Here is an 18,299-nt window from a genome sequence, read left to right on the forward strand (position 1 = left end):
GTACAGAGGACCCCTCATAGCCTGGTTTCTTCCTAGGTTCTGGCCTTTCTAGGGAGTCTTTCCTAGCCACCGTGCTTCTACACCTGTGTTGCCTGTGACATCAGCTGATGTAAATAAATACATTTGATTGATAGATACAATTTGGCTACACGGGCCTACAAACATTTACAATAGCAAAATCACGAGAATGGCTTCAGATCAAAGTCTACGTTGAGACCAGGCAGCCTCTCGTTCTCTTAGGGAGGGTGACATGTTCGATGCCGATATTAACGTAGGGACAAAATCGAGTGGTTTGCTTCCAAAAAGTGGGCCGCTACTGGGTAAATTTGTTTTATACAAATTGTCTGTATAAATAGCCTTTATAACATATGTAAACAGGCCAGAAAGGTCTAAAAAATATATTGGAATGCTTTGAGTGCTATTATAATCAAATCAAATTAATTTATACCGTATGATAAAATATCACCTACTTGTTGCACTTACAACTCGTCTAAATCCTATCAACTGATTTGAGCCAGTATATGGTTGTGGATTGACTGCATTTTTTAAAATGGAATGTTGGCATATTGGCAGTTAATTTGAAAAAATGTATGGAATCATTCCTCTAAAACTGGCTAGCTAGCTAACAAACATACAGTGCAGATCAATTCTTCAAATTCAGGATTTTACACAATATTTTACCACAGTACTGGCAAACCATGGTTGACAAACTCCCTGACCAAATTGGCGGACCTTTATACCATCATAAGAAGGTTCATGTCCATTTTAGTCATTCCTACGCCTGCGCAGTTGTTTGCCTACTCTGTGACGCCATAGTAAGAACAGAGAAATCAACAGAACCTTCCATTTAATAAAATTATATTTAATAGAAGGATCTGGAGATCTAGATAAATCAATTATTGTTGTCAGCTAATTGTTCAATCGTGTCTCATTTGTTTGTGCATAACAGTGTGAGCGTTTTGTAATTCAATGTGTGAATAATTTAATTTTATACATATATTTTTGTCACTTTCTATTAAAACTATTATTCTGATAATACCAACTGTAACTATTTGCCTATTAAAAGGGTTTATAAAGGCTGTGTTATATAGGCTATGGAAGGGTCCCAAGGCTATCCAAACGGATTACCAGCATATAGGCAGAGTTTTATCAATGTCAAAATCTGACATTTTGACATTTTATCAATGTCAAAATCTAGAGCACAGAATTATTATTGTTTTCCACCCACTTAATCCTTGTAGTAATGAGCATTCAATTAACCCAGGGGCTTTCCCAAGGTTTAGTCGAACGTTGCCTCCGGTGATTTTGCATAATTTCTCTCCGCCTTCTAACAATCCGATTCAAGTGTATTTGCGGAGAATACAAAATACCTACGCCTCTCCTGAAAGCTCATTGTAAATCCTGCCTTGTGACAAAACAGTGGGCTGATTAGAACTCACCGCCGATTTTTGTCTGGACTAGTGACTAGCCAATTGGGTGAAATATTTAATAGTCCATAAAACCTAAAAATGTTGCCAAAGCAGTATATGGATGGCAATATTTAAAATGCATAGTCCGTTTTTGTCAAATGAGTTCCATGATATTGCTAGCTACTTTAACAGATGAATTACCTGCCCGTGCCCCCATGCAGTGCCAGTCCAAGTAAATTACCCAATTCGACACCAGGGCAGCATTTACGCTTGGATAGGGTACAGTAGTGCACCCTCTGACATGACCTCAACCTAAACTCTCCATCCTCCATCGGTAGTAGGTTTCAACCTCTGAAAGAACATGAATTAAACCCAGTTTGCTCAGACATGCTGCTGAGAGAGCGCGGATTGCGTGCGTGCTTTGCAAACCTTTCCATTCTAGACAAAGAAAGATGTTTGTTCCAAACATTCTAATTTAGGTCACCACCAATGCCTTTTGTGGAATCGAAAAGATGTCCAATCTATTGGGTTGGAAGAATCACGCCATCCTTGTTACCATGGGAAGCGCGAGAAGAACCTCCTCCTTGCTTGCAGCGTCACCAAAGCTAAATCTCGATTTTTGGTGAAACGGGGGACGGGGAGGTAACTTGCGGTCAACCCACGGCAGAGTAGCCTATGCTGCCAGCAGTAGTACACGCCATCCTATTAACCTTTTTGGGTCTGCTGTCTTTGATTATTCGCCTATAAATAAATAGAATGCGTGTAAAAGACAAAAACCCACACAAACGTTCCTTGTTGTCAATATACTTTCTTGCAGTTAATGTCTCATTTGGATTTAACAAAATTCAGGCACAGGTAGGCTGATTATTTTAATGTTGAACTGCTAGTAATTGTAGAATAGTCGTGTTTTTATGTTTAAGCAACAGTTTGCGCACATTCTGAAATTACCCTGGATTTACAATATCGATGGATTCTGTTGAAATAATGGAAAGTGTGTAATCGGCCACTGAAGGGGTTAATTTTATGTGTCAGACCCCTCCCATTATTGTCAGTCATCGTATTAATAATCGCACCACTAGAAGTGTCGCTATAAAGCCGGTTTTTGGCGAGAACACGGGAAAGGTAGTGGTGCTGTCTCAGTGCGCGTGGTGCTGAAAGTGCCATCTGAAGTAATGTGGTCGGTATTTTTTTTCTTTCTGTCTTATCTGGACAGAAACTTGGTCAAGGGAGAATTCCCCAATTATTCCCTAGATGCAGAGAAACAGAGTAAAGATGTGTTTTTCATGCTCAACAGCACATTCTGTGCCAAAATGTCAGGCATTGGGGGAAATTATCTTTACCAAGTGTCAGACGGAATTGAGGAAGTGCGCTCTGTGCATGACACGTCGGGTAAACTGGTGGACTGCTCAGTAACCATCAACCAGACGCAGGTGAAGTCATTCATGCATGTGTGCAGATTGGGACTGAAGCACCAGATAACCAACCCAGAATATATGGAGTTGAGTTTTGCAGACATGACAGAAGCCAAATACAACTGTCAAGCGTTCCAGAGGACGTCAAAGTGCACGACGGTCACCGCGGAGAGGATAGCCGCACCAACAGCACAGACACCGAAGGAGACGCGAGAGAATTCTGTCCACGAGGATAACAAGCAGGACATACGAAGATCCAAGCGAGGATTCACTTATCCTGGAACCCTGTGGTGTGGAGCTGGCAACATGGCTGATAATTACGACCATTTGGGTAGGTTGTGAACTTGCGTAAAGTTTGATGTTATTCTGTATTTTAGATGCATGATGAACTATTATGACCACATTTAGTCATTCAACTGTTTCCCTGATTTCGGTGCATGTTGGTTTGTTGTTATTTTTTAATATACATTCGCCGTTTGCAGGAGAGTTCGCGGCGACTGACAGTTGTTGCCGCGTTCATGACCACTGCCCCTACGTCATCCATGCGTTTTCCTCAAAATACGGCTACACCAATTTCAAGTGGCATCCGCTTAGTCACTGTGACTGCGATAATGCGTGAGTTGCCTACATCATAGTTGAAACGCCTTTTTTTGTTTAAAAAATAGAATGTTAGGAGAAAAATGCAATGCCTTTGATCCATCCGTTTAAATAATCTATAAAGAATAAATAAATAAACTACTTCATACACTTGGGTAATTATGTTAGACAGTCAGAGGCTCAAAGCAATTATATGATGTACTACTACTGTCTGTCAAACCATCCAGACAGGCAACAGTAACCAGGAGGGGCTAATTTTCTCTTTGTCACACTGTCTGTGCAGGTTGAAGGAGTGTCTGAGGAAAGTCAATGACACCTCCTCCAGGGTGGTTGGCCAAGCTTTCTTCAATGTCATTGAGGTGCCCTGTTTCCAGTTCATATATGAAGAGCAATGTGTGGAGCGCCACTGGTATGGCGTGTAAGTACAGTATTTACTGTAATAATGCACATGTTGTGGCAGGTGCAGCGAAATGCTTATGTTACTAGCATCGACAGTGAACTAGAATGTCTTGCAAATACAATACAAATCATTTTAAAAAATCGAACAAGAATTAACAATCCAAGCATTTTTAGTGGCTTTATAATACACTACAGGGAGCACATTTTAAACCTCTCTCCATCTCTCTTAACCACACAGGTGTAAAAAATATGACAAGCTCCCGGTTGCAGTGCCTAGAGAGTCCATCCCGTATGATTTCGGAGGTATTGACGTGCTGACCGTGGCTCCTCAGAAAGAGACAAACGAAACAGGCACAGAGCAGGACAATCCTGTAGGCACAACACAGTCCACTGTTTCTGGCTCCCAGACCACTGGCCCTGAGGAACCCTCCCTCAGGAACATGGTCACAGTCGCTGAGGACTTCATCAAATTTCTGGCCACCGTCTCCACCTCTCAGGGTTCGGCTACAGACAACACCAAAGGAGAGACACAGACCTCAGAGAAGAAGAAGAGGAAGAACACTGCAGGGAAAAATAAGAAAAATAAGAAGAAAAGGAAAGGGAAAGGAAAAGGGAGAAAGAGGAAGCAGAAAATCGACTCAGTCTCAAAAGGAGCAGAGGAGTCCTACCAAGTTAGTCCTACCAAAGCAGAGGAAGTTGTCAATAAGAGTAACTTTGTAAATGAGCCTGAGAATGATGACCAGTTGAACAGAAATGTCAACCGTTTCAGTGATGGTGAAAAAGATTGTGGAGGGAAAGAAGAGCTTTCTAATGATGTCATGAGAGATGAACCACATGTAGATGAAGAAAGTGCTGCAGATGCCTCTGACACCTCAGCCACTGCTGTCAAGATGGAGCAGACAATGCTGGAAACTCCGGCTCTGAAGGATCACACAGAAACAGCGTCTCTTTCTGCAACCACCAGCACACCCATTGTGACCACACAGAAAACCAAAAGGCAGAGGTCAAGAAAGGGGGAAGGGAGGAAAAAACAGAGCAACATAACGCCAACTGTCACCCCTAAAGGAGTTGCACGTCATACCGCCATTACACAGGACTTCCCAACTACCACAACAGAGAGCTCTGGCACCCCGACCATCCCTACCAGCACTGCCATAATCTCTGCAGATCAGCCTGCGCAACTAAAGTTACAGAACCACAGTGAAAAGGGACATGTTACGGTTACTGCCGGCACCCCCATTGTGACTTTTATCAAAAGCAAAAGGCACAGGTCAAAGGAGAGAGAGAAAACAAATAAATGGAGGAAAATCCCTCCCACTCTTCCCATGGTGGGGGATACTTTCCGAAACCCCACTGAAAAGGATCTTGAAGTGATCACTACTGAGAGCACAAGTGCTGCAGCCGTCACCACAATCACTACTGTTCGCGTTGCAGGGCAGCCAGTGTCACACAGACCCGAAAGTCACAATGAGAAGGGATCCAATACCACTACGACTGTAGGCTCAACTTTGAGTGAGACCAAAAGGCACATGCTGAAAGAGAGAGAGCGAAGAAAGATGAGGAGAAAAGTCATATCAACTCTTTTGGCTGAGGGCACATCTCTTCAGAATCCCACTGACGATGCCCTTCATACAGTCACTACTGACAGCACTGTTGTACTGAACATCCCCACAACCACCACTGTAGTCGCTGCAGAGCAGGCTGAGATGCTAACGTCACAGAGCATAGAGAGTCATAGTGAAAAGGGACTTCTCACCAGAACAGCCAGCGATCCCGTTATGACTGGGAGAAGACAAGGATCAAAAGAGAGGAAGAAAAGTAAAAACGTGAACATACCCACTGTTGTCAAGGATGAGGTTCCTATCAATAATGAAATAATAACAGGTACAAGTCTGACACCCTCAGCGTCAGAAATCTCATTCAATGTTGACGAAGTAGGAGAGTTCAATCTACAGGGTTCTGAGAACTACAGAGAACAGGCCCTCAGAGAACAGACCAGCACACACACTATAAGTCCAATAAAATCCACTGTCCAGAAAATGGAAAAGAGAATAGGTAGAAAGAAAAGGAGAAAACCACCACAATGAGACTCATACTAACAATGTTGCTAGTATAGAATGAAAGAGTGAAATTATGTCCTAGATGACTAGTCTGGCTCTTGACTATCAGGAAAACCTGCTATGCAGACTCAGACATATGTGTAGTATGTGTTAGTCGTCATCTTGTGTATGTTTTGTAAAATCAACATTTGTGCCACTATTCAACAGGAATTGAAACAAGTGAATGAAGAATCAGGATAATGTTTTGTATTATAGTATGTGCATTTAAACACCAATGATTAATAAAATATTGGAAAGAAGCATATATTGAGTGCAATGAATTCTAAAAGTGATGATTTCATTAATAACACATTCATTTTTTTGTGCATGTAGGCATGTACTGTACTGTACTCCCAAGACACAGCAGGGAATATTTAATACGGAAGAAATGAGGGAATTCCAAGTTCAGGGAGTTCTCCATTTCATCTGCTTACTCGTAAATGGCTTACTTTTACTTTTCTGCAAACAATTCTTGCAATATTGTATACACAGACAGGTTCCAAGCCAAGAAAGCTGAGCCTTCTTCCAGGTTTAAATACTATTTCCTTTGTTCTGTGTGGGACTTTGGACCTCTAGTCTTTTCCAATGCGATATAAGGCATTGTGATGAAAAGGGTCACATTCCTAAAAAAGGATTACGTGCTCACTATGAACTCTATTCTCCTATGAACTATGAACTCTATTCTCTCCCCTAAATGAGGGCTGTAAGACCCTGTAACACTGAGGCTCAAATCCCTATGCTGATTCTTACCACACTACAATTTTTTAAATTTCAGTTTTTAATTGAACCTTTATTTAACTAGACAAGTCAGTTAAGAACAAATTCTTATTTACAATGACGGTCTACCCTGGTCAAACCCAGACAACGCTGGGCCAATTGTGCGCCGCCCTATGGGACTCCCAATCACGGCCGGATGTGATACAGCCTGGAATCTAACCAGGGACTGTAGTGACGCCTCTAGCACTGAGATCAGTGCCTTAGACTGCTGCGCCACACGGGAGCCCAAATGAAGAGTTTCACAGAATGAGATTGACATGCAATACTGTTGCTTACTGTACAGACACAGATGTATAGAATAAGTTATGTAATTATGTCCAGCAGTTCATGGAAGGTGCACATGATTTTTTGGTATTTCTCACTTAAAGGATATTAACATAAACAGCTCTAGGCCCCCGAACATGCAATTCCTGCTTCTGTTTTTTGTTTCTTGTCTGCTGTTTCTTGATATTTATTTAACTAATTTACAATAAATTGAAAGGATATGTTACAGACTGAAAACACAGCTAGGATAATAAAATCAGCAAAAAAAGAAACGTCCCCTTTTCAGGAACCTGTCAAAGAAAATTGGTAAAAATCCAAACAACTTTACGGATCTTCATTGTAAAGGGTTTAAACACTGTTTCCCATGCTTGTTCAATGAACCATAAACAATGAATGAACATGCACCTGTGGAACAGTCGTTAAGACACTAACAGCTTACAGACGGTAGGCAATTAAGGTCACAGTTATGAAAATTTAGGACACTAAAGAGGCCTTTCTACTGACTCAGAAAAACCAAAAGAAAGATGCCCAGGGTCCCTGCTCATCTGTGCCGAACGTGCCTTAGGCATGCTGCAAGGAGGCATGAGGACTGCAGATGTGGCCAGGGCAATAAATTGCTATGTCCGTACTGTGAGATGCCTAAGACAGCGCTTCAGGGAAACAGGACGGACAGCTAATCGTCCTTGTAGTGGCAGACCATGTGGAACAACACCTGCACAGGATTGGTATATCTGAACATCATACATGCGGGAAAAGTACAGGATGGCAACAACAACTGCCCGAGTTACACCAGGAACGCACAATCCCTCCATCAGTGTTCAGACTGTCCGCAATAGGCTGAGAGAGGCTGGACTGAGGGCTTGTAGGCCTGTTGTAAGGCGGGTCCTCACCAGACATCACTGGCAACAACATCGCCTATGGGCACAAACCCACCGTCGCTGGACTAGACAGGACTGGCAAAAAAGTGTTCTTCACTGATGAGTCGCGGTTTTGTCTCACCAGGGTGATGGTTGGATTCTCATTTATCGTCTAAGGAATGAGAGCTACACGAGGCCTGTACTCTGGAGTGGGATCGATTTGGAGGTGGAGGGTCCGTCATGGTCTAGGGAGGTGTGTCACAGCATCATCGGACTGAGCTTGTTGTCATTGCAGGCCATCGCAACGCTGTGCGTTACAGGGAAGACATCCTCCTCCCTCATGTGGTACCCTTCCTGCAGGCTCATCCTGACATGACCCTCCAGCATGGCAATGCCACCAGCCATACTGCTCGTTCTGTGCACGTTTTCCTGCAAGACAGGAATGTCAGTGTTCTGCCATGGCCAGCTAAGAGTCCGGATCTCAATCCCATTGAGTACGTCTGCGACCTGTTGGATCAGAGGGTGAGGGCTAGGGCCATTCCCCCCATAAATGTCCGGGGATTTGCAGGTGCCTTGGTGGAAGAGTGGGGTAACATCTCACAGCAAGAACTGGCAAATCTGGTGCAGTCCATGAGGAGGAGATGCACTGCAGTACTTAATGCAGTTGGTGGCCACACCAGATACTGACTTACTTTTGATTTTGACCCCCCCTCCCCTTTGTTCAGGGACATGTTATTCAATTTCTGTTAAGTCACATGTCTGATGAACTTGTTCAGTTTATGTCTCAGTTGTTGAATCTTATGTTCATACAAATATTTACACATGTTAAGTTTGCTGAAGATAAACGCAGATGAGAGTAAGAGGACGTTTCTTTTTTTGCTGAGTTTAGTAACAGTTGGACATTTCAGTAAGCAGTGACTGGTATTCAAAGCTTAAGCTACTGATGGTGTTCCAGACTAGGACTAGTCCCAAGCATTCAGACCAGCTCAGTTTGGGGGGGGGGACAGAGTGTTTAAGCAGTACTGGCAACGTAGTAGGCTAGTTTGATCTGAGACAAAGTATAATCATTTCTCACCTCATACCACAGTATATTACATCAGCTGCATTGTCAGTGTTTTTCAATGGTCTTTTGAATGGAATCATATTGTATTTTGTATGGTCTGACTACTTGAGAGGAACAATTGTTCGCAGTTGGCAAAGAAACAAGAGTCTTCAGTATTTGACATTTTTATGAAGGAAAGGCATTCAACAATGCTAACATGCAGCTTTAATTAGTACTGCAGGCTGGCACTGATAGATCTCTTCTTTGTTATGGACTCATTTTGTTTGTGGATTACATGAGAACATGATGCATACTAAAAATAACTGACACTGTTCTTACATGAGTTGAATTCAATTACAGGAAGTGAATTTTATAGTTTTAAAATACATTCATATGGGTTAAATACATTGACAGAGGATAACATTTAAGTGTACTGTATATTACGGGACAGCAGCTGTAATGTGAATATGCTGATGTAGCACAGTATGCACAGACCACAACATGTTTCAGTTGGCAATGCATTTAAAAATACAAAGTAAAAAAAATTATACAGTTAGTAAAAGTGCTTGAGGTCCTATACCTATTCTGTTCAACACTTCCAAGTAATACTGTCAATGTTCTTCATTGTGTTACACTCAGAGTAGACATGAAGCCTGTATAGCTAATGTAGGCTAAAACCTATACCTAGTCAGCTCTCAGGCAATACACCAAACAGCAACTGGATATGAATCCAGAAACTTACAAGTCATTAAAATGGCCTAAGACTCATGTGACAAAGATAAAATGGTATAGATATAATATACATGGTACTACAAATGGCCTTTTCAAACCCCTACTGAGAGATAGTTAATATTTATATAGCATATGTTACAGTAACCTCGGGTGTGATTCAGAAAGAAATAGTTTTCATTGGTTTTTGTTGCATCACATGCATTTGAAGTTAATACGCTTAAAACCTGGTTTAAACAAGGCATGCAGTTTTCATTGTTTCCAATACATTCCACTAAAATTGCAAGCGAGAAACAGTGCTACCAAAGAAGTGATAGTCAACGTTTCCAACCATCTTCTTTAGGTGAATTTGAAACAAACCACTGTTATCAAATACATTATCCACGTGCAATTCAGTCATCCATGTTGGTCACCATCATCTTATCCTTCAATGTGAACAACTGAAGCAGTGAAGTGTATGCAGTAATATATAATGAGTCCAGTTCATATACAGTACAGTAGGGGTGAGTAACAGTGGGATCGGGAGAAGGAAAGTCTACTCTGGACCTAGCGATCCATCTCATCCAGCAGCGGTGTGGCGTCTCCAGCGAGGGACATGGGCGTGCTCTCGATCATGGGGCTGGGAGAAGGTCGTGGGGTCATTCTGGGCCTCGTCTTCTTGCGCTCTGCCTCTTTCTCCTGGAGCCACTGCTCGGCCATCTTTCCCCAGTCCACTGCTGTGTGGGAAGTTGCCCTGAGGGTTGGGAGCAGGGAGAAAAGATAACTCACTATTTACTTACTCACTCACAATGTAGCAGTTGTATGCTTCCTGAACAATTAGAGGTAAGTTATCTGCCGTTGGAAACTTCTGTAAGTACGCAGCTACCATACATGGACCATAATCTCTCCATTTGAATGACTCAAATTTAAATGGTTTCTCTATTGGATAATTCTGTCTAAGAGCTAGTTTTGAGAGGTGACTTACTTTGGTGTTGGTGTCCTGTGGTGGCGGGAGGAGGATGTTGATGATGGTGTGGAGGAGGAAGGGCGGTGTCCATGTCCGTGTGAGGACTGGGGAGTGCTGCTGGGGTACTGGGGAGTGGTGATAGTCTGCTGCTGGCTGGGGGTGGGGGTGGTGTATGAATAGCTGGGCGTCAGAAGGGGAGTAGCAATCGGCTGCTGAGCTGGTGTGGCAAACACCTGGGACAGAAAAAATAAAGTTGAAGGGCTAATGTTGAACAGAAATATGAAAAACGGATAGAGATGAAAGTGCAAAGTTTTTGTGATTGTGACATTCAGATATGCAGAAAGTGTCTGTGTATTCCAAACGTACATGATAGGCGCTGCTGCTCCCCCCTCCGCCGCTGCTGCCACCAGTATAGCCGTACTGGCTGGATGCCCATCCGGCTGGTGTGGTGTTGGGGTTCTGGCCCTGGCCCGTTACTGCGGCAATGGCACTGAACATCTGAGAGGTCATATTCTGAGGGAGGGCGTTCACTGCACGAGTCAGATCTGAGTGACAGAGACATAGGGCATACATAATACATACAACTTTATACATTAGGGAAGAATAAACAGAGAAACTGTTTCTTAAAAGTCCTTAAAATGCTGACGATTTCAACCTTAGGATGCATGAAATGTTAAAAACCAATTGAGGTAACATACAGTATATCATAGCCATAGAAATCCTGGGGAGTGCGTATACGTACACAATAACTGACATAGGGCCGGAACAATACCAGTACCACAATACTCGTTGGTATCGTGGCAAGAAAACAAAGCACAAAGCAGATTTAACTTCTTTAGGAAAACAGCCCTAACGTTGGAAACAAACATAATTATGTTGTCATCCAGAGACACATGTATTTATTTTTACCAAGCTATAGCACACAATATTCTACATACAGCAGGTTTTTAAATAACCAAAGAGTTTTGTCTGCTTCGTGTTTTCCTTTTCGCCATGGAAAAAATATGACGATACTGGTATTGTTCCGGCCCTAAACTGACCTGCAATGTTAATATTGGCTGGCGTGGCATTGACAGAGGCTGGGGTTCGTGTTCTACTGCTGCTGCTGGGAGTAATCCCTGTAGGAGAAATACCAAATATCAGATAACAGTGAATCTGTCATTAGAGCACGATTACCCTGGACTGTAGGTTTCATTGTGTGGCATTCTGTGTATGCTCTGACCTGCCACTGGCTCCTGGAAATGGTCTTTGAACCAGCGGAAGAGTCCATTGACTGTGGGAAAAATCTGGCCTCTGTATCTGAACCCCTCAGGCGTGACAGTCACAAACTCAACCCTGCATGCCAGAGAAAAGTCATGCCATTCTGATTATGACAATATAACAATGACAGTACATTGTGACATTACAACACCACAGTATAGTACTTTATGAACACCAGAGTATAGTACTTCACTGAACAGTGATAATTACTGTGGATACATGTGACAAACCCTCCTGAGCGAGAAGTAAATAAGGGTTCATGTTTATGTCCTTTCATGTCTCTAAACAAACACCAATAATCACTCTTTCTCTTGGCAGGCAACAGCGGCAGAGACAAACAGGTGCTTTATGCTTCCCCTACTGTACTGACACACATTCTGTGTTTGGGTTTTGGGGGTGAGGCAGTTCCATTTCCAACACGAGAGCTTTTTTCGAGAGCTTTTTTAGGGTGTCAATTGCACATGAAAGAAAATGAAGCCAAGTGCATCTCCAGCATTTATATATCTATGCAACTTCATGCATTGTATGAATGGGTGTTTATTTGAATGACAAAGGCAGCGGCTAGTGTGGTTGACAGTCCTGAGGTAACCTTGGTTTTCCGCGGGGCTGGTAACCGAGCAGAAACTTCCCTGGCAGCTCTCTACAGGCAGACACATAGTAGGGGATGAATGTAGGCTTTTCCTTCTTGCTTTTCACCAAGACCTCCTCCATTTTCTGCAATTCAAAAAACGGGGATGGCAGGTGATGATCAATCGAAGAGAATTGAAAAGGTTTCTATCCCATCTGTCTCTTTGAAACTCTTACTCTCTCTCTCTCAAACACACACACACACACACACACACTGGCGGATAAGCTGATAAACACATAAATACACATTCATACACAATGATACTGTGAATTGAAAGAAATTATATCCTTGTTCCTACCTTTCGGTCTCCACCATTGCATTCTTGAAAATACTTGTGACCAAGTAGATCGCGAGCAAACGCAGCCATTGGTTGAACGTATCTGGCTGTGATTTCATCCAGATCTTCAAATTCCTGAGAAAAAGGTCAAACAACCTAGTGAAACACATTGGTTTCATGCCAAATGGCACCCTATTCCCTAAATAGTGCACTACTTCTGTAGATTATATAGGGAAAGGGTGCCATTTTGGACGCACATAATTATATTCATACAGGCATATACTGCTTCATAATGAAGAAGCCTGTGAATGGAGCTGACCTCAGTGTTGATCCACAGGGTATGTCCCAGGCTGAAGGCATTCTCCTTGCCCTCCTCTCGTACGTCAATGTGCTGGTAGATGCCATCAGCAACCTTCCAAGTAACAGTCAGGTGGTTCTCTCCCTTACTGCTGGGCCTGATGATCACATCTCCCTGGTCCATGGACTCCATCATCTTCTCTGCCTGCTTGAAGTTGATGTTATGGAACGATGGGTGGGCTATCACCCTCTTGATGTAGGCTACAGGGAGTGGAAAGATGTATTTTAGCGTTTGGTATTATATTATTAGGCCTGGTTTCCCAGACACAGATGTAGCCTAGTGCTCGACTAAAAAACACTTTAAATTGAACATTTTCAATGACCATGCTTCTTATTCCAGGACTAGGCTTAATCTGTGTCCCGGAAACTAGCCCAAAATCTACTTTTACTACCATTACCAAAATCAACCAATAATAAAAGATGAATCAAGAATGTAATTTTATCCATTTATCAATTCCAGCTATGGTCTCCATCTAGAGTTGTACAGTAAGATCTCAGACAGGTTCACACTTGTTCTCTGCTGTTTCTTCTTGGCCTCCTCCTCCTGCTTCACATCCTCTGTCTCAGTGTCAAAGTCGTAGTAGGTGTCCTTGGGAAGCTTCCACTCATTGTTCTTATCCGACAGGTCTGACGTCCGACAGGTCAGATCCACACTGAGCTTCTCAATGTCAATCTTCATGATCCTGCAGTGCACTGTCATGCCCACCTACAGCAGGTTCAAGTTAAAGTGTTATGACTTTTATAAAGTGCTATATGACTTATAAAGTGTTGTTACTTTTCTAAAGTGTTGTTACTTTTATAAAGTGCTATATGACTTATAAAGTGTTGTTACTTTTCTAAAGTGTTGTTACTTTTATAAAGTGCTATATGACTTATAAAGTGTTGTTACTTTTCTAAAGTGCTATATGACTTATAAAGTGTTGTTACTTTTATAAAGTGCTATATGACTTATAAAGTGTTGTTACTTTTATAAAGTGTTATATGACTTTGGTAATTGACTGGTAGTTATACTGAAATCGAGAGATATTTTGGGGGAAACTACAGTGATACCTTAACCCTTTCTTCAGGGTGCTTGACCACTTTGTCACTGAGGAACTTGGTAGGGATAAAGCCGGTGACTCCGTTGTCCATGCGACAGCGGACCCCAATAGCTTGGCCAGGGCAGGAGCCACTGTCAAAATGATTCCACACCTGCCAAAGAAAAACAGAGGCTATGTCAGACTTTGTTGATCAAAAAGACAGCTGTGGTCAATAAAACTATAGCAACAAATAACAATAATCTAGGAACTTAAAACCCGATAGCCCACCACTCTTCAGATGGGCTGTCACTCACAGTGTGCAAGTATAGATTGCAGCAGAATATGGAGCATATCAGATTCTCACCTCGCTGAGCTCAGGGAAGTTATCCTGCTGACAGAAAGGACACTGCCACAGACCTGTCTCATCATTCCTTATGGCCTGGTCATAACTCTCCCCCTGGGGGCGCCGGTGAGCAATGCCTGTCACCACACTGGTGATCAGTTTACCTAGAGAGCCACGAAGACAGACAGACCGAGACCATGAAAACAGTGTTGAGATACCAATAAGGGAGTTATACATATTTTCTACTATGTCCACATTGGGGCTGTGACTCCCTGCACCAAAAAAGGTTGGTAGTGTGCGTGTTAACCCATAATTTTGAAATAGATATCAATAAGGCCCTGGTTGAGAAGAAACATTACTTACCGATGTAAAAGGTCTCTGGTGTCTCCTTGGTGAGCAGGTTGAAGATCTCCTCTGTGTTAGGTCCTCTGTAGGTGGACCTCAGGTCTTTGTACCTGCAGCTCAGCTCAGCACGGATATCATACAGGGTGATGCCCTTGTTACCATAGCCCTGTGGACACAGAGAGTCTCAAACAGTGAGCACTACAATGTCCTCAGATCAGGAAGAGGATGCAAGCTCTTCATAACCACCCAGAGTAGGACAACGGATGTGTTCCAAATGGTACCCTATTCCCTATATAGTGCACTACTTCTGGGATGCAGCCTACATCTCCCACACTGACCTGTCTTTCCAGCTCCTCAGCAAAGGCGTCCAAGTCTAGGTCTTTGAGCCGCTCTGGGTTTTCCAGGATCTCCTCCAGTGCTCCGGCTGGGTTGGCGTCCTCCGCTGACTCATCGTACTCCAGGGCATCCACGGCCATCTTCCTTGCCCACTCGTAGGTCTCTGGGTGCACCCGCGACCCGTCCAGAACCTCAATATAGGAGTCAGTACTGCAGGTAGGGAAAGACACTATGTAGTGAATTGGCTGTGTGATGATGTCAATAAAAGTAGTAGTGAATGTTACTATTATGAGTTAAATTTCAAATCAAAATATGGTTTTTAGTCTCAGGAATTTTCTGCAGTATTGCATGAAAGACCATGCCCAATGTTCTGAGACCGACCTGTCTCCAAGTGAAGCTGTGTCAATCTTGATGAAACCAGCACAGTTGATGAAGACCTTGGGGCCCATGTGACACATGGTGACCAGCTGAGTGCGGTTTTCCAGGCGAGTGTTATTTTGCTTCAGGATCTGGAAACAGAGATGGATAAGTGTACATGTAAAAGTATCTATTCAGATGTCAGTACAGTAGAGCAGTGGTACCCAAATTGTGGGTTGCGCAGGGTCCGGCTTCAAACTTACTCTTGAAAGTTGTAATAGTAGAATGCCAAAGGTGCAATTTCGAGTAGTGCATCATCAAAATTCTCTTGTCATGTCAGTCTTTGCATACCTTCGAGAGCTATTTATAACTTGTCAGAAATGTCCAGATCAACTTGCCCATGTCAGATAAAGTTTTCTAACTAGGTTTTTTTGCCTATAGATTTTGTGGTAATATTAGAGTCAATCAAATATCACATGAATACTCATTAGACATATATAGAATTGCGAGAAAATTTGCTTTAAAACCGCAAAATCTTCTCTGGACCCCATGACAAAATGTGTAGAATTGCAGAAAATTAACTTTAAACCTGCAAAATGTTCTCTCCACCAACAAGAGGGGTGTGAACAGTTTGTGTCATAAACGGTGCTTGCGCCCATAGAAATAGATGTGACGCGAGTGCAAGTGGGGAAGTGGGATTTTCCACAATGCTGGAATGGGGGCCTGAGTGAAAAAGTTGAGGAACCCATGCAGTAGAGTACTGAGAAACTATAATAATAAAAACAAATAGGTACATACTGATACTGTATATTAATCAATTCTATCTGGTAACACTTGGTATATTGTTGCTTTTATATCTGTGTAGTAACATTGTAATTACATTGTATTAACATGTTGGCAATCTAGATGCCTTATGTCTTACCCTGAGCAGGTGGGATCCCTTCCTGGGCCCCAGGCCACAGACGTACTGCACCAGGCTCTGGGTGTAGGGGTGGGCCATGGCCCGGTTCACATCCACACCCACTTCATTCACCCGGTTGATGAACTCACAGTACAGAGCATTCAGCAGGTCCTCCTTCACTACATGCTCCTGTGTGGGAAGAAAACAGCGAACAGTTAGACTCACTCTTTACAGACACATTGATTCACAGACTTTGATTCAAACCAGACTATGATTATCATGTACAGTCAACTAGACTTGCTACTGCATTAGGGTGATTCCACTTCAACATGGCCCAAAAAGATTTATGTTATCACAGATTGTTCTGGGAATTCTCACAAAAACTTCATTGGGAGGAAGGATGTTTAACATGCTTTTTACATTTGTATCACAACATTGTTTTAGAACCATTTTAGGCCTTTTTAAAACTTATACCTGCCTCCTGTAAGACCATATGATCCGTGAACCGTACATGTTACAGACAACATCTTGGTGTTTGGAACAATATACTCTTTAAACACATTACATTTTGAGAATGTGCTCTCCATTTTATACATTGACATTATAGGTTATTAACCAATCACAGCTAGGGCTGTTACGGTGACCTGAGTCATGACCACAGTCAAATTCCACGTGACCATTTAGTCATTGTAACTAGGCCTCTCCAAGCTCTACTGCTGCTGATGGTCATTAGTAGCCTACCAAACCCAGCACTCTGTTGTCCATCTAATGACTCTGGTATCAATGCAAATGTAATCGAAAATTTAATCTATAGGCTATTCAATTGCGTGAGAAAACAGAGTTTTGATGGCTTCTATTAAAAAGAGGTTCCCATCAGCTTTCTATAGGCTAGGCTTACTATACTACTAACCTAATATTAAGAAAATTGCTTTGTTTTACAACAGGTGTATAGCCTACCTGGCTGGAATGAAAATTAACCATGGCAAAGGGGTCCTCCATTTGCTATTTAAGTGCATAGATTACAATAATCCCCCCCCCCTGTCTCTGTTCTGATACAGGTGCATGACAATGGTCCATTCTAAATCAAAACTAATTTCACACATTCAGTATATTAATTAGCATACATAAAGACAAGATTAAATTATGAATAGTCTGATGGGTGATATTATCACTTGTGATTTATATATAATTTTTACATTTTATTTCACCTTTATTTAACCAGGTAGGCTAGTTGAGAACAAGTTCTCATTTACAACTGCGACCTGGCCAAGATAAAGCAAAGCAGTGCGACAAACAACAACAGAGTTACACATGTAATAAACAAACATACAGTCAATAACACAATAGGAAAGAAAGTCTATATACAGTGTGTGCAAATGAGGTAAGATAAGGGAGGTAAGGCAATAAATAGGCCATAGTGGCGAAATAATTACAATTTAGCAATTAAACACTGGAGTGAGAGATGTGCAGATGATGATGTGCAAATAGAGATACTGGGGTGCAAAAGAGCAAAAAAAAGTTAGTAGTTGGATGGGCTATTTACAGATGGGCTATGCACAGGTGCAGTGATTTGTGAGCTGCTCTGACAGCTGGTGCTTAAAGTTAGGGAGGGAGATATGAGTCTCCAGCTTCAGTGATTTTTGCAATTAGTTCCAGTCATTGGCAGCAAAGAACTGTAAGGAAAGGCGGCCAAAGGAGGAATTGGCATTGGGCGTGACCAGTGAAATATACCTGCTGGAGCGCGTGCTACGGGTGGGTGCTGCTATGGTGACCAGTGAGCTGAGATAAGGTGGGGCTTTACCTAGCAAAAATGACCTGGAGCCAGTGGGTTTGGCGACAAATATGAAGCAAGGGCCAGCCAACGAGAGCATTCAGGTTGAAGTGGTGAGTAGTATATGGGGCTTTGGTGACAAAATGGATGGCACTGTGATAGACTGCAGTGTTG

The 18,299-nt window shown here is 42.5% G+C and overlaps 2 protein-coding genes across 2 annotated transcripts in view; one reads left to right on the forward strand and one right to left on the reverse strand.

The window, feature by feature from the left end:
* The first annotated feature begins 2,325 nt into the window (after positions 1-2,325).
* On the forward strand, positions 2,326-8,219 carry proca1 (protein interacting with cyclin A1). The gene is made up of 4 exons (XM_029673925.2): positions 2,326-3,152; positions 3,304-3,436; positions 3,702-3,836; positions 4,056-8,219. The coding sequence occupies exons 1-4, from the start codon at positions 2,582-2,584 to the stop codon at positions 5,902-5,904; spliced, it is 2,688 nt and encodes an 895-aa protein (XP_029529785.2). The 5' UTR covers positions 2,326-2,581; the 3' UTR covers positions 5,905-8,219.
* Positions 8,220-9,025: 806 nt separating this feature from the next.
* The window catches only part of LOC115136763 (transcription elongation factor SPT6-like), a 32,378-nt gene continuing 23,104 nt past the window's right edge, over positions 9,026-18,299 (reverse strand). Inside the window, exons 23-37 of the mRNA XM_029672520.2 lie at positions 16,376-16,543; positions 15,478-15,605; positions 15,099-15,306; positions 14,779-14,926; positions 14,437-14,579; positions 14,104-14,244; positions 13,564-13,759; positions 13,016-13,254; positions 12,718-12,831; positions 12,381-12,505; positions 11,754-11,866; positions 11,572-11,649; positions 10,898-11,076; positions 10,550-10,764; positions 9,026-10,318 (exon numbers count right to left, since the gene is read on the reverse strand). Of these exons, the coding sequence (XP_029528380.1) occupies positions 10,132-10,318; positions 10,550-10,764; positions 10,898-11,076; positions 11,572-11,649; positions 11,754-11,866; positions 12,381-12,505; positions 12,718-12,831; positions 13,016-13,254; positions 13,564-13,759; positions 14,104-14,244; positions 14,437-14,579; positions 14,779-14,926; positions 15,099-15,306; positions 15,478-15,605; positions 16,376-16,543 (2,382 nt within the window). The 3' untranslated portion in view covers positions 9,026-10,131. The remainder of the gene's footprint in view (positions 10,319-10,549; positions 10,765-10,897; positions 11,077-11,571; positions 11,650-11,753; positions 11,867-12,380; positions 12,506-12,717; positions 12,832-13,015; positions 13,255-13,563; positions 13,760-14,103; positions 14,245-14,436; positions 14,580-14,778; positions 14,927-15,098; positions 15,307-15,477; positions 15,606-16,375; positions 16,544-18,299) is intronic.

The sequence above is a fragment of the Oncorhynchus nerka genome, linkage group LG11 (genome assembly GCF_034236695.1).
Source record: "Oncorhynchus nerka isolate Pitt River linkage group LG11, Oner_Uvic_2.0, whole genome shotgun sequence".
Taxonomy (NCBI): Eukaryota; Metazoa; Chordata; class Actinopteri; order Salmoniformes; family Salmonidae; genus Oncorhynchus; species Oncorhynchus nerka.